The following is a 12,939-nucleotide window of genomic DNA, read 5'->3' on the forward strand; positions in this document are numbered from 1 at the left end:
TAGTTTGGAAGGAGAGGATGTGTGAGAGCCATTGAATGTGCAGCTCTTGGTGAGAGTATGTGCAGTGGCCTGTGATTTTGATGTATCTGAGAGAAGATGGTGGCGCTTGAACTCTCAAAGCACAGAAGATGACTCAAACATCTTTCTGTGCTGCTTTGCATTCCATTTTATCCAGGCCACTGTCTGGGTCTAGGCAATTTGCCTGGCGTAGCCTCCTTTGCTGGTTTGCATGATAAATCACTGCCCTCCTTTCTACAGTACAGTCCACCAGCACTCCAGTCACTATCAGCAAAGCAGGGGGCTAACTTAATTTTCTGGGCCATGTCTTCCATGATGATGGCACAGCATCACAATGTGAAGGGCAGTTCCTGGCTTGCATTATGTAATTGGTTTGCAGCTGGGCTTTAAATATCGTGCCAGTGGTTTGAATACAGGAAGGTCCTGACAGTAGTGAGTACTTCTGCATCTTCTACAATGTTCTAATTCATGAAGTGAAGTATGAAAAGTTGCCTGAGAAAAACCACATAGTCAAAGTGGATAGATGTGAAGTTAGAAAAGCACAGCAGGTCATCATGCTGTCCGACCTGCTTTGATTTTCCAGCTTAACATCTATTGACTCTGACTTCCAGCATCTGCAGTCCTTATTGTCCCCATAGCTAAAGTGGGCCTCATTCTATCAATTGGCTTGACAAAACACTTCTAACTCCAAATGAAAAAATTAATATCTACAGTGAAAGTATATTTGAGAAATTTCAAATACAAGAAATTGATGAATTACCAAGTCTTGATGGCTTGCACTCATAGCTTTAAAAGAGGTAGTTACAGAGCTAGTGGATGTACCAGTCATCTTCCAAAATTTGCCAGATTCATGAATGATCCCAGTGGATTGGAAATGTGATACCATTGTTCAAGAAAACAGGTTGATGTTAGGCGTCAGGAAAACATTAAAGAAGTCTTAATAATGTACTTTGATAACCATAGCATGATTTTATGAAAAAGATTTTTGACACATTAATTTTTCAGGATGTAACTAGCAAGGTACGTAAAGGGGAGCTAGTGTGCGTAGTTTACATTTTTTTTTAACGGTATTTTATAGACTACCATACAAAACGCTAAATATGTAATATAGGGGTGATAAAATTGAGTGTGTTATGTTAACATGGATAGAGGATTGGCTAACAAATAGGAAGCAGTGTGTCAGTGGAAACGGGACAAGCTGTATCTAGTAGAGTGCCTCGACATTTAGTGTGAGAGTCAGAGTTATTTACAAATCTATGATTGTAGTATGATAGAAACTGAGACGGTGGAGAGAGGCTGAACAGGAATGAAATTTGTTTACTGATACTCAGAGACTTGGGTATGTAGTCAGTTCTGCTATTATGTAGTAGTTCCGTTCTCGAGCAATCCCGTGTTATAAGAAAATCACATAATAGCAGCACCATTTAAACTAATGGGGCTGGATTCACATTATAACCAATACACATCGTAAAAGTTTGTGTTATAGAAAGTGTCCCCACTTCATCAATTCTGTTATAGCGAATTTGCATTAAAGAAAAGCATGCTATAGCAGAACAACCTGTACATGGAATGTCAAAAGAAAATAGCACGCAGGTAGAACAAGCAGTTAAAGAAGGCACATGGCATCTTATTGCAATGGGATTTCTGCACTTTAAGCCCCACCTGGAGTACTGTGTGGAGTTTTGCCCTCCATATTTAAGATGATATTTTGCATTGGAGGTTGTACAGTGATGTTTTGTTAGGAATTTCCTGGGATTAGAGGGGTTTACAATATAGGCTAAGAAAATTTGGTCCTAAAGGTTTTATTGAAATAGAGTTGATTCCGAAGTAGGTTTGATGGAGTGGATACTGAAGTTGTCTCTGTTGGTTGGACACAAGGACATTAGATTAGATTACATTACAGTGTGGAAACAGGCCCTTCGGCCCAACAAGTCCACACCGACCCACCGAAGCGCAACCCACCCATACCCCTTACCTAACACTATGGGCAATTTAGCATGGCAATTCACCTGACCTGCACATCTTTGGACTGTGGGAGGAAACCGGAGCACCCAGAGGAAGCCCATGCAGACACGGGGAGAACGTGCAAACTCCATACAGTCAGTTGCCTGAGGCGGGAATTGAACCCGGGTCTCCGGCGCTGTGAGGCAACAGTGCTAACCACTGTGCCACCGTGCCGCCGACATGGAGAATAAGATTTAAATCATTTAGGTCTGAAATGAGAAGTGTCTTCATCCTAATATTGTGAATTTGGAATTCTGTGTGCCAGAATGTTGAAGATGTTCCATTGTTAACTATATTTAAGACTGAGGATCCATGTCATATTTTTTATGTTTGACATCTTTTCAATATTAATTACATTGTAGTTGTAGACTTGACTGAGTTTACTAATTTGTTTCCCCAGAACCTATATATCCTAAAGGAGATCCCAGTGTTAGTGCACGCAGAAGCTGGGAGCTTCGCTCTCTGTTAAGTCAGCCAAAAGGTAAGAACATCATTCTGAATATGCAGATTGATGCAATTTGACATTTTTTCTGTAAAAGTTGGGAGTTTTGACACTGTTTAGAATATTTTGCATTTTAGCTTGCAGTCAGTTTTATTTTAAACAAAATGTGTCATATTGACTTAGTTCCCTTGGCCTCGACAAATTAGCATCTGCAAATCTTTTCGATAAAATTGTCAAATTTGGCAAGAAGAATACACAACAATGTAGTATTTACATAATTTATATTGCACAGTTTTGAGATTTAAAGGGATTGGGTGACCTGGTAAATTAATCACTTTAAGTTAGTGTACAGGTACGCCAAGTGATTTGTAAGGCAAATGGAATTTGTTGTTTAAGAGTTAATAGGTTATAAAAGTGCAAGTGCTTTGCTGTTGTTGTACAGAGGGTTGGAGTACTGTGTATACTTTTGAAGTTCTCACTTCCCTACGTTTTAGGTTTTTCATGTATCCTCACCAATGCCACTTGCCATTTTCTTGATGTTTGGAATGCACTGGTGCTTAATGATATTTGATTGCACTACAGCTTGGTTTTGCGCACTCACACTTGGTCTGACTCACTATAGTGAAGTATAATTGTGTGTAGTTCCTCAATTGCAATACGATATTATCTTATTTTCTGTCACCTGTGTGTATTGCTACTAAGTTACTGCACAACTTGTCATTAAGATTATATTTTGTTAATGTCTGATATTGCGTGTCCATGCTCCGAAAACTATTGGACAAATCAACACAAATTGTGTCTATGCCAGACAACCATTGGAATTTGTAGTTTAAAAGGCAGGAAAGTGAAAATTGAGCATTTTTTCCTTTTCTTGTCATTTTCTTCATCTTGCCTAATCCAGAAGGTGTTTGATGCACAAAAACCACAGCCCATCAGAGAACAAGTCACGAACAAACAAGTGACCATCTGCATTTGCTGTATATTGATCATGAGCAGGAAATTTCTTTGTTAAACTGGTGCTGTGAGATGATTGTACCTAATTCAGCATAAACTAAGCATTAATTTTGGAATGTTTTGGTTCTTAATAGTTCAGTTACTCACTGGATAAATTTTCTAAACTATGTGAGAAGACTGTTACCCTTTATGTTAAAACTTATATTGGTCATATTTGGGCTTTGGCATATTTTCATGAGATCCATAGGAATATAAGAATTAAGAGCAGAAATATACCACTTCACCCTTTTGAGACCTGCTCAGCCATTCAGTAAGATCACAGATGATTTCGTTGTTGTCTCAACTTCACCTTCCTATCTGACTCACTTGTGTTCCCTGACGAGTGCAGTTACACTTTGGTTAGTAGTAGTACAGATTTTAGCATGTTCCTCAATCTTATCTGTTTCCTCCCTCCCTCATGTGGATGGTGACGGATGTTTGGCACATCTCAGCAGGGGTTAAGAACGTCTGGTTTATTATGTAAGGGTTTGATCTATTGGCAGTCGTTTCATTACAGGGATATCTGCAGTGATTCCAGCACAAGTCACTGATTAAGGATCAAGAGTAATATGTTCAACTAGTTTCCCTTCCGAAACAATATCCGGAAGCTCACTGGCCCCTTTGCTGAGATTCATTTAATTTAGCACATGCTTAACATTAAAGTAACAATTGGCCAGTAAAATTCCACGCTACATATGGGCGGCACAGTGGGTGGCACAGTGGTTAGCACTGCTGCCTCACAACGCCAGAGACCCGGGTTCAATTCCCGCCTCAGGCGACTGACTGTATGGAGTTTGCACGTTCTCCCCGTGTCTGCATGGGCTTCCTCTGGGTGCTCCGGTTTCCTCCCACAGTCCAAAGAAGTGCAGGTCAGGTGAATTGGCCATGCTAAATTTCCCGTAGTGTTAGGTAAGGGGTAAATGTAGGGGTATGGGTGGGTTGCGCTTCGGCGGGGCGGTGTGGACTTGTTGGGCCGAAGAGCCTGTTTCCACACTGTAAGTAATCTAATCTAATCTAATCTAATATAATGTCTCTACTCAGTTGCTGGAAACCTCCTTCATCCAATTTACAATCTTACTATTGAAATATTTCTTCTTAGCCTTGATACCTTTTTTCTCTGATTTGCTTCCATCTCTATTTTACATGTACTGCTTCCCTCCATAAAGCTACACGAACTGCTGACAAATATCAGAAGGAGCTCAATTTACTTAAAATAGTAATTAATCTGTGAAACATGACACAAACTGAAAAAATTATTTTGTAAATGAAATGTTGCCTAATCTACAGAGGCCTTATGCATTTAGCATTGTGGGAGAAGAAGGCAAGAAGATCTCACCAATTATTTGATGTATTTTACAAATTGAATATGTGTTTGATTTCCCAGATATAGCTGCTAAGCAAAGTCGAATTGACATTGTTCGCAAGTCAATTAAATCCTTTGAGGAGCAACAGAACCAGCAGATGAAGCAAAAGAATATCATTGGCCAAGTCTGTGACATTCCAAAATCTTACGATAATGTCATGCAAGTTGGATTAAGAAAAGTAACATTTAAGTGGCAGAGAGGAAACAAAATAGGTAATGTCAGAGTTTTGGATTTAAAAATAAGCATTCAATTTGCACAGTTCTTATGTATAGAATTTTGAAAATGAGTATTAAAAATATTCTTGCTGGGGTCCAAATTTGCAGCAGAATATTGATCCATTTTGCATTTTCCCACAAATAGCGATTCTAAATGTTTGAAAGTAGAGATTTGAACGTGAGATTTACTTACGGTGATATCACAGCTGAACCTGATAACAAAAGTCTTGCATTAATATCATGATGTTTGTAGTCACCAACAGTTGCAAAGCACTTTACAATCAACAGTAGAGTGTATTCACTGTTGTAGAAAACCAGTCATTTTGTGTGCAGCAAGTACCCTTAAATAGCAACTGATAAAAGGCAGAAGATATATTTCAGTGATCTTAATTGAGAGATATATCTTGGCCAGAACAGAGAATCCCTCTGCTGTTTTACAAAATAGTACCATAAAATATTAAAATATAGCCACTTGAAAGAGCAGATTTCACCTTAATTTACCTCTTCACTCATAACACAGCACCTTCAACAGTGTTCTGTTGTGCATTGGACAGTTCTCTGACTGTTGTGCATTGGAGTGTCAGCCTTGGTTTTTTTTAACCTCTTAGAAATGGATTTGTAATGCACATCTTTTGTCCCCAAGGTAAGAATGCTACCAACTAAGCATAGCTAACGTAAATCACTTCATATTTGGAACAAAATCAGAAATAGTTGGAGAATCTCAACAGGTCTGGCAACGATCTGTGGAGAGAAAGCAAAATTAATATTTCAGGTCTAGTGATGACTCTTCAGAATTTGATATTTGGCCTGGGTTTGTCATAAGGTACTCACGTACATTTCCATTTTAAGGAGGGTGTATTGAATCAGCAATGGAAGCCCAATTTGCCAAATGTGGCAATGCCACTTTTGCACAGCATTGGTCAGCATGCTCAGGCCTTGGCTCAAGGCCTTCTGTGTCTGTGATTCCATGGCTGCAGTAGTTTCTTTCATATAATGGATCAGTTACTCTGAGACAACAGCTGAGGTACAAGTTGGCAAGTGAAAGAACTCAAATCTCAAATTCATTTTGAGGAAAAGGAATCCATAGTTGAGAAAAACACATTGCAGAATTATAAGAAAACTGTGACAGGTATCTGAAATGGTAATAAAAATGCTCAAAATACCAGGTTTGTTAAATCGACATTATGAAGTTGTTTCTTCCATCGTATTCGGCCAGATTACAGTTTGACTTTGTTTTACTTTTAATGGTTTATTTTCAATGTTCTATTTACAGAACAGCCAGTTGCTTTTCACTTTCATCAAAAAATTCCTCATTGTCAAATAACCTCTTTACCAGCACAACATTCAAAAGTTTAAATTCAGCCTTTTACACAATTATTTTCTCTGCTAATATTGCAATAAAGATGAAATCAGAACTGCTGTTTGATGCCTGATTCAGCATAACCTTGGATAGAAATTAACAATCACTTGTTTATTTGAAATTATCAACCCATACCTCCTAATGCAATAAAAACAAATTGCTAGTGAAACTCAGCAGGTCTGGCAGCATCTATGGGAAGAAAGCAGAGTTAAACATTTTGAATCCAGTGATGACTCATCAGAACAGCTGGTCAAAACTGATATTTAAGCTGAAGACAAGGTTTTTTTGGGATGGAGGAGAGGGTGGAGAAGTGAGCAGACAGGTAGAGATGGAGCCCACACAGGGAGGTATAAAAGGAATAGGATGATTATGGAGGGCAGGCCAGGATGAAAAAAACTGAATAAGTGATCATAAGAGTGGAGGGTTACAGAGAATGGGTAGTCTGTGCTGAATCAAAGCTATTTACTAGGATAGGCCTGAGAGTGGGTGAAAATGTGCTTATAAACAGGGTTTAGATCAGACTGGTGCTGGAAAAGCACAGCAAGTCAGGCAGCATCCGAGGAGCAGGAAAATTGACATTTTGGACAAAAGCCCTTCAGGAATAGAGGCGGGAAGCCTCCAGGGTGGAGAGATAAATGGGGGGGTGGTGGGGCTGGGGAGAAGGTAGCAAGAGTACAATAGGTGAATGGGTGTGGGGATGGAGGTGATAGGTCAGAGGGGAGGGTGGAACGGATAGGTAGGAAGGGAGTATGGCAGGTAGGACTACTCATGAGGACAGTGCTGAGCTGGAAGTGCTTATAAACAACCTATGACCTAACAGGATCAGGATGGGGTGGGTAAGAAACCTAGAAGGATGGAATCAAGGTCTATTGAGCTCAACGTTGAGTCCTGGAGGCTGCAGGATCCCCAAGCAGAAAATAAGGTGTTGTTTTTCAAGCCTACTCACTGGAGCACTGCAGGAGACCTGCGACAGAAATGTTGGCCAAGATGCATGGTGGCGTGTTGAAATGGTAGACTGTTGGAAGCTCGGAGTCACTTTTGCAAACGTAGCATAGATGCTCTGTGAAGCGGTTCCCCAATGTGGATTCCTTTTCCCAGTGTAGAGAAGACCGCGTTGTGAACGGCAAATACATTAGACCGAATTGAATGAAATACAGGTAAATTGCTGCTTCATCTGAAAGGTATGTCTGAGAGCTTGGATGGTGAGGAGGAAGGAGGTAATTGGCAGGTATGACACCTTCTGCCATTACATGGGAAGATACCATCGGGGTGTTAGGAATCGGGAGGAGTATACCAGAGTGTTCTGAAGGGAATGATCCCTGCCAGTGCTGACAAAAGAAGGGCAGATGGATATGTCTCTGGTTGTGGCCTCCCATTGGAGGTAATAGGAAATGGCGGCTTACAATCTTTTGGCTGTGAAGGTAAGCGAGGACCAGAGGGTCCCTATTCCTGTTGTGGGAAGGAAGGGAAGAGGTGAGGGCAAAAGTGAAGGAGATGGGCCAGACATGGCTAAGGACCCTAGTAGACCATGGTATCAGGGAATCCTTGGTTGAGCAAAAAGGTTGACAGTTCTGAGACTCCCCACTGTGGAAAGTGGCATCATCAGAGCTGATGCGATGGAGAAACTGGGAGAATACAATGGAGTCCCTGTGGGAATCAGGGCATGAGGATACTTAACTGGATAACTGTGGAAGTCGATGCGTTTGTGATGGACATTGGTTTCCATTTCTGGGTACAGGCTAGTCACCAATGTCAAGGAAGGGAAGGGAGGAAATGGACGAGATAAAAGTGGAAACTGGAGGCAAAGTTGATTAAAATTTTCCAGCTCAGGATGGGGGGGGGGGGGGAGTGGTTCCAATGAGGTCATTGATGTATTGGACAAAGAGTTGTGGAGTTGGGGCCGAATAGGACTAGACCAAGGAATATTCCACCTACGCCACAAAGAGAGTGGGGTACCCATGGCCATCCCTTTGCCTTGAAGAAAATGAGAGAAGTTAAAGAAGAAGTTGTTCAAAGTGAAGGCATGCTTGGCCAAGTAGAGGAGGGTGATTGTGGATTGGAATGATTCAGAACTTCTTTCTAGGAAGAAGTGGTGGACCTTGGATCATCCTGATAGGGGAGTTGGATGTGTAAAGGGATTGCACATCCATGGTGAAGATACGGCTGCTGTCCACGAACTGGAAATTTGAAACTGATGTAAAGCATCAGAAGAATCACACATGTAAGTGGGGAGGGACTGGACAAGGGGAGAAGAAATTATTATTGAGGCTTTCACAGGGCAGGAGCAAGCAGAAACCATGGATCTGCCTGGGCAGATCTGGTTGTGGATTTTGGAGAGATTCCAAGGTAAGGTGATGTTGGTGACAGTTGTGTACACAGTGGCCTGATACTCGACAGGGGAATCATGATCCAAGGGGACATAGGAGGTGGTGCCTAAGAGCTAGCACTCCGCCTCCGTACTGTGGAGGTCAGTACACCAGACAATGACAGCACCACCCTTGTCAGCAGTACTGGCTCTTATAATGCAGTAGGGATCGACAAAAGGTGAAGCAGATGCTCACTACGTGTACTTAAAAATTTACCATGTACCAAAGTGATAGATTTTAAAGTGTTGTTACTTTTCAAGAACTACCCAAGCCTGCCTTGCACTTAACAACAAAATTTGATTTGTAAATGCAAATCATTTTTGTTGACTTCATTGTCATTATAATCCCAAAATACTTTGTATTTAAATGTCGAACGAAAACATTTTTTTGCCATTCAGTAAGCAAAGATTTGACTAGCATTAAATCCGTAAATTGATTTGGGTGCTATTTGCAAGAATCTTTTCATTACTGCGTAACATCAACTCAAAAAGATGTTACACTTTGTGCCTGTATGTGGTTTGCACACAAGTGCTTTGTATGATGGTGATGATTAAAATTAGCCTGATGTTCTCATAAATTAAATGTTGCATTATTTGAGTTTATAGATTTTGATTTATATAAAATAATTTAACTTGAGACAATTTAAGCCAAATGCTGTGTGGAAGATATTTTCCTGCCTCTGGCAGAGTCTTTGACTTTTTCATTTAACACACTAAGTTGTTTGTAAAAAGGTAGGCCATCTCTCTCATGTCTGTACTATTTAGAAAGAGTGGCATTAATACAACAATAATATATTTTGCTTCTTCAGGTGAAGGACAGTATGGAAAAGTGTACACTTGTATTAATGTTGATACTGGAGAACTAATGGCAATGAAGGAAGTAAGTATTTTTTGTTTTAGGATGTTGTTTTCTACATGTTTTCTGTTGCATTGTCTGCCAAATCCATTAATATGCTGTCTAATAACATCTGGAACCGAAGAATGGTAGAAATTGAAGTATTGGGGAAATAAAGCAAGTCCCTTTCCCAGACATTGGGATATAGAAAGGTGTTTAAAAATCAAATTAACAACAAGGAGAGGATCCAAGGAAAGACTCAGGTTTTTTATCCTTTTGTAGAGAAAATTATTTGCTCCATCTCTGTAAATGTTCTAACTGCATCAAAATGAATTATTTCTGAAATTAATTGTAATTTTTATCTTTTATACATGCCAGAAGCATTAGAGAGAAATCTGTTACTGGCTAAAAAATAAAATGACCTTTTCTTGTGACTTACCCTTTGGTTTTCAAATCCCTGCAACAAGGCTTGCTGTCTTTGAACTCTATTCTTTGTCAATTATAGCATCTTTTCCCTACCCAGGAGGCACCACTGTTAACACCAGTTCTTCATTGTGATTAAGCTCAACTGCATGCACTTCCCTTCTTGTCCAAGTGTGGTTTGGAGATCTGAAGGGAAATTAAGCTATTCCATAAGAATGTGATGAGAAAGCATTTCACTTTAAAAACAATCTCAAGGCCAATGCTGTATTTCCAGAGTTCATTTCAGTCTGTTGTATTCCACGTTTAGTTTCACTCCACTCTTGCTTGCACAACTTGTTTGGTTCATTTTGCTTTTCAGAAGCTAGAGCAGTGGAAAGATCACAGGGTGCTGTGTTAAACTGATCTTGATCTTGTCATCAAACCACCAGCTGCCTCTGACAATTGGAAAAAAGCACGGCAGAGAAAAGGCAAATGTACAGCCTTAAGCCATTGGGAAATTAAAAATCACATCAGCAGTGATGGGTTCACTGGGATTCTGGGAAGAACTGTTTTTCTTCAATGTAGTACTTGGGTTTTTTTTTCATTTTCTTGAAAGGATAGACACACATCAGTTTCATGTTTCATCTGAGATGTGCCTCCAAAAATGCAGTCTTTCCCTAGCCCGGAAATGTCATCACAAATTGTGTATTTGAATCTCTGTAGTGAGGTTAACATTCTAACTCAAGAGATGTGAGTGCTAACAAACAAGTCACAAACAAAAGCACTGAATAGGTGTAAATGCAATCACATCATTTGCACTGATGTGAAATTGCAAATAACAAATGACCTGCTCAATCCCTGCACTGGAAATGTTTTGCATAGGAATTGAGCGCAAGAGGGGATACATTTGTGAAATCATGCTCTGAAATCTATCATTGCCTTGCAACATAAATCTCAATAATGTATTAGCATCCTTAATGGTTTAAAAAAAACAGGTTATGGAACAGGTGCCAGAATTCCTAAAATTCACTCCAATTTGGTAAGATTTTGTGCCAAGAGTATGGTTTTATAACATTATGCCATAACCTCATGGAGTTAAAAGTTCCTCATAAATGGAGAGCCTAAACATTTCAGAGTCGTAGCTTCTGGAATTGAGGCAAAGATACATTCAAGATCCTTCTGAGAGAATGTACAAAATATTTTTACTTTATTACAAGATGGGAGGGTAATATATTCATATGTTTTATTCCTATTTTTTGATTGGTTCATTATGTAATAAAATGTTGTCTTGGTTATATAATTGGCTGGGTAAGAAGCCAACATGGTGTGTCAGAGAGGGGTAATGGAGGGAATTAATTGGAATTGAATCAGTTCCTTTCTGTGTGAAAGGATGCTTTTTGACAGGCAATAATTTCTGAGTTTTGCCTTTTATGCCATGTTTTCCACATGGTCAATGAACAATTTTCAATGATATAGACAGCATGAATTATGCACAGACTGCAGTAAATTACTCTGGTTTGTTCGAGTGGAAACACATCAACATGATTAATTCGGTATTTCATTTAATCCCTATATTTATTTTTTAAATTGTGCAGTGGGATTGACAAACAGTTGCAATTGTCTTGACTTTCACATCAGTGCAAATGATGTGATTGCATTTACATCTTTCAGTGCTTTTGTTTGTGACTTGTTTATTAGCACTCACGCCTCTTGAGATGGAAGGTTAAACCTCACTGCAGAGATTCAAATACACAATTTGTGATGACATTTCCGGGCTCGGGAAAGACTGCATTTTTGGAGGCACATCTCAGATGAAACATGAAACTGATGTCTGTCTATCCTTTCAAGAAAATGAAAACAAAAGCCTAAGTACTACATTGAAGAAAAGCAGTTCTCCCCAGAATCCCAGACAATAGTTAATCAGCAGTGTACTTGATCACGTTTGTGAGATCTTTCAGTATGCATTTTAGAACAGAAACTCAAAAATCAGTAATGACAGTGGGGTGATGGCAAACAGCATTGGTTCAATACCCACACTGATATGAAGGACCCTCCTTCCCAAACTCTCCCCTTATTCGAGGTGTGATGGCCTTCAAAATGAACCAGTGCCAGTCATTTCTGTCTAATGAGACAGCAGTCAAGTGGTGACAATGGCAACTTTTACCTTTACCTTTCTTGACTTTGGTTCAAAACATATGTATTTAATTGTCTGTAAAGCAATTTGGAATGCCTGGGCTTCTGAAAGAATCTATGTAAATGCAACTCCTCCTTTAACACGAACTTCACACTTTGTTCTTGATATCTACAGATCAGATTCCAGCCAAATGATCATAAAACAATCAAGGAGACAGCAGATGAATTGAAAATTTTTGAAGGCATCAAACACCCTAACCTGGTACGGTATTTTGGTGTAGAACTGCATCGGGTAAGTAATTTAAATACTCTCCTCCATTTCTTCCAACCCTTCTTCAAGTACTGTACCTTTTACAATGAAAAGCTAATTACTTTGACTTTCCCCTCCTATCCATGTACCAAGGCAGCATTTTAAGTTGTGGAAAGCAGAAAGCAGAGAGATCCCTACATGGTTAAATGCAATGTCCCCATTCAGAAAATACTTTCAAATTGAAAAATGTACCAGAGATACATGAGCTAATGTTGGGACTAGACAATGACAGTAGGTAGGAGAAAGTAAGGACTGCAGACACTGGAGATCAAATGGAAGAGTGTGGTGCTAGAAAAGCACAGCCAGTCAGACAACATTCGAGGAGTAGGAGAATAGACATTTTGAGCATAAGCTCTTCCTCAGGAATGACGGTAGGTAATGTGGAACAAACCTAAAGGAATAATTGAGCTCTTGGTCTGCTCCCTGGCACAAGTCAACATTTTCAAGAGAGGAATTCTAGAAGGAGGACCAATAGTGTTCTGATTTGAATACTAACTG

The 12,939-nt window shown here is 39.7% G+C and overlaps 1 protein-coding gene across 5 annotated transcripts in view; it reads left to right on the plus strand.

Annotated features, from left to right (window-relative positions):
- The window catches only part of map3k4 (mitogen-activated protein kinase kinase kinase 4), a 216,128-nt gene that overhangs the window by 184,997 nt on the left and 18,192 nt on the right, over positions 1-12,939 (plus strand). For all 5 annotated transcript variants that reach the window (XM_043696303.2, XM_043696305.2, XM_087991522.1 and 2 more), the window contains 4 exons: positions 2,423-2,503; positions 4,842-5,033; positions 9,571-9,641; positions 12,307-12,423. In XM_043696303.2, coding sequence (XP_043552238.2) covers positions 2,423-2,503; positions 4,842-5,033; positions 9,571-9,641; positions 12,307-12,423 — 461 coding nt within the window. The remainder of the gene's footprint in view (positions 1-2,422; positions 2,504-4,841; positions 5,034-9,570; positions 9,642-12,306; positions 12,424-12,939) is intronic.

This window comes from Chiloscyllium plagiosum, unplaced genomic scaffold (assembly GCF_037043375.1).
Source record: "Chiloscyllium plagiosum isolate Xiang-an unplaced genomic scaffold, Cpla_swu_hap1 HiC_scaffold_10, whole genome shotgun sequence".
Lineage (NCBI taxonomy): Eukaryota > Metazoa > Chordata > Chondrichthyes > Orectolobiformes > Hemiscylliidae > Chiloscyllium > Chiloscyllium plagiosum.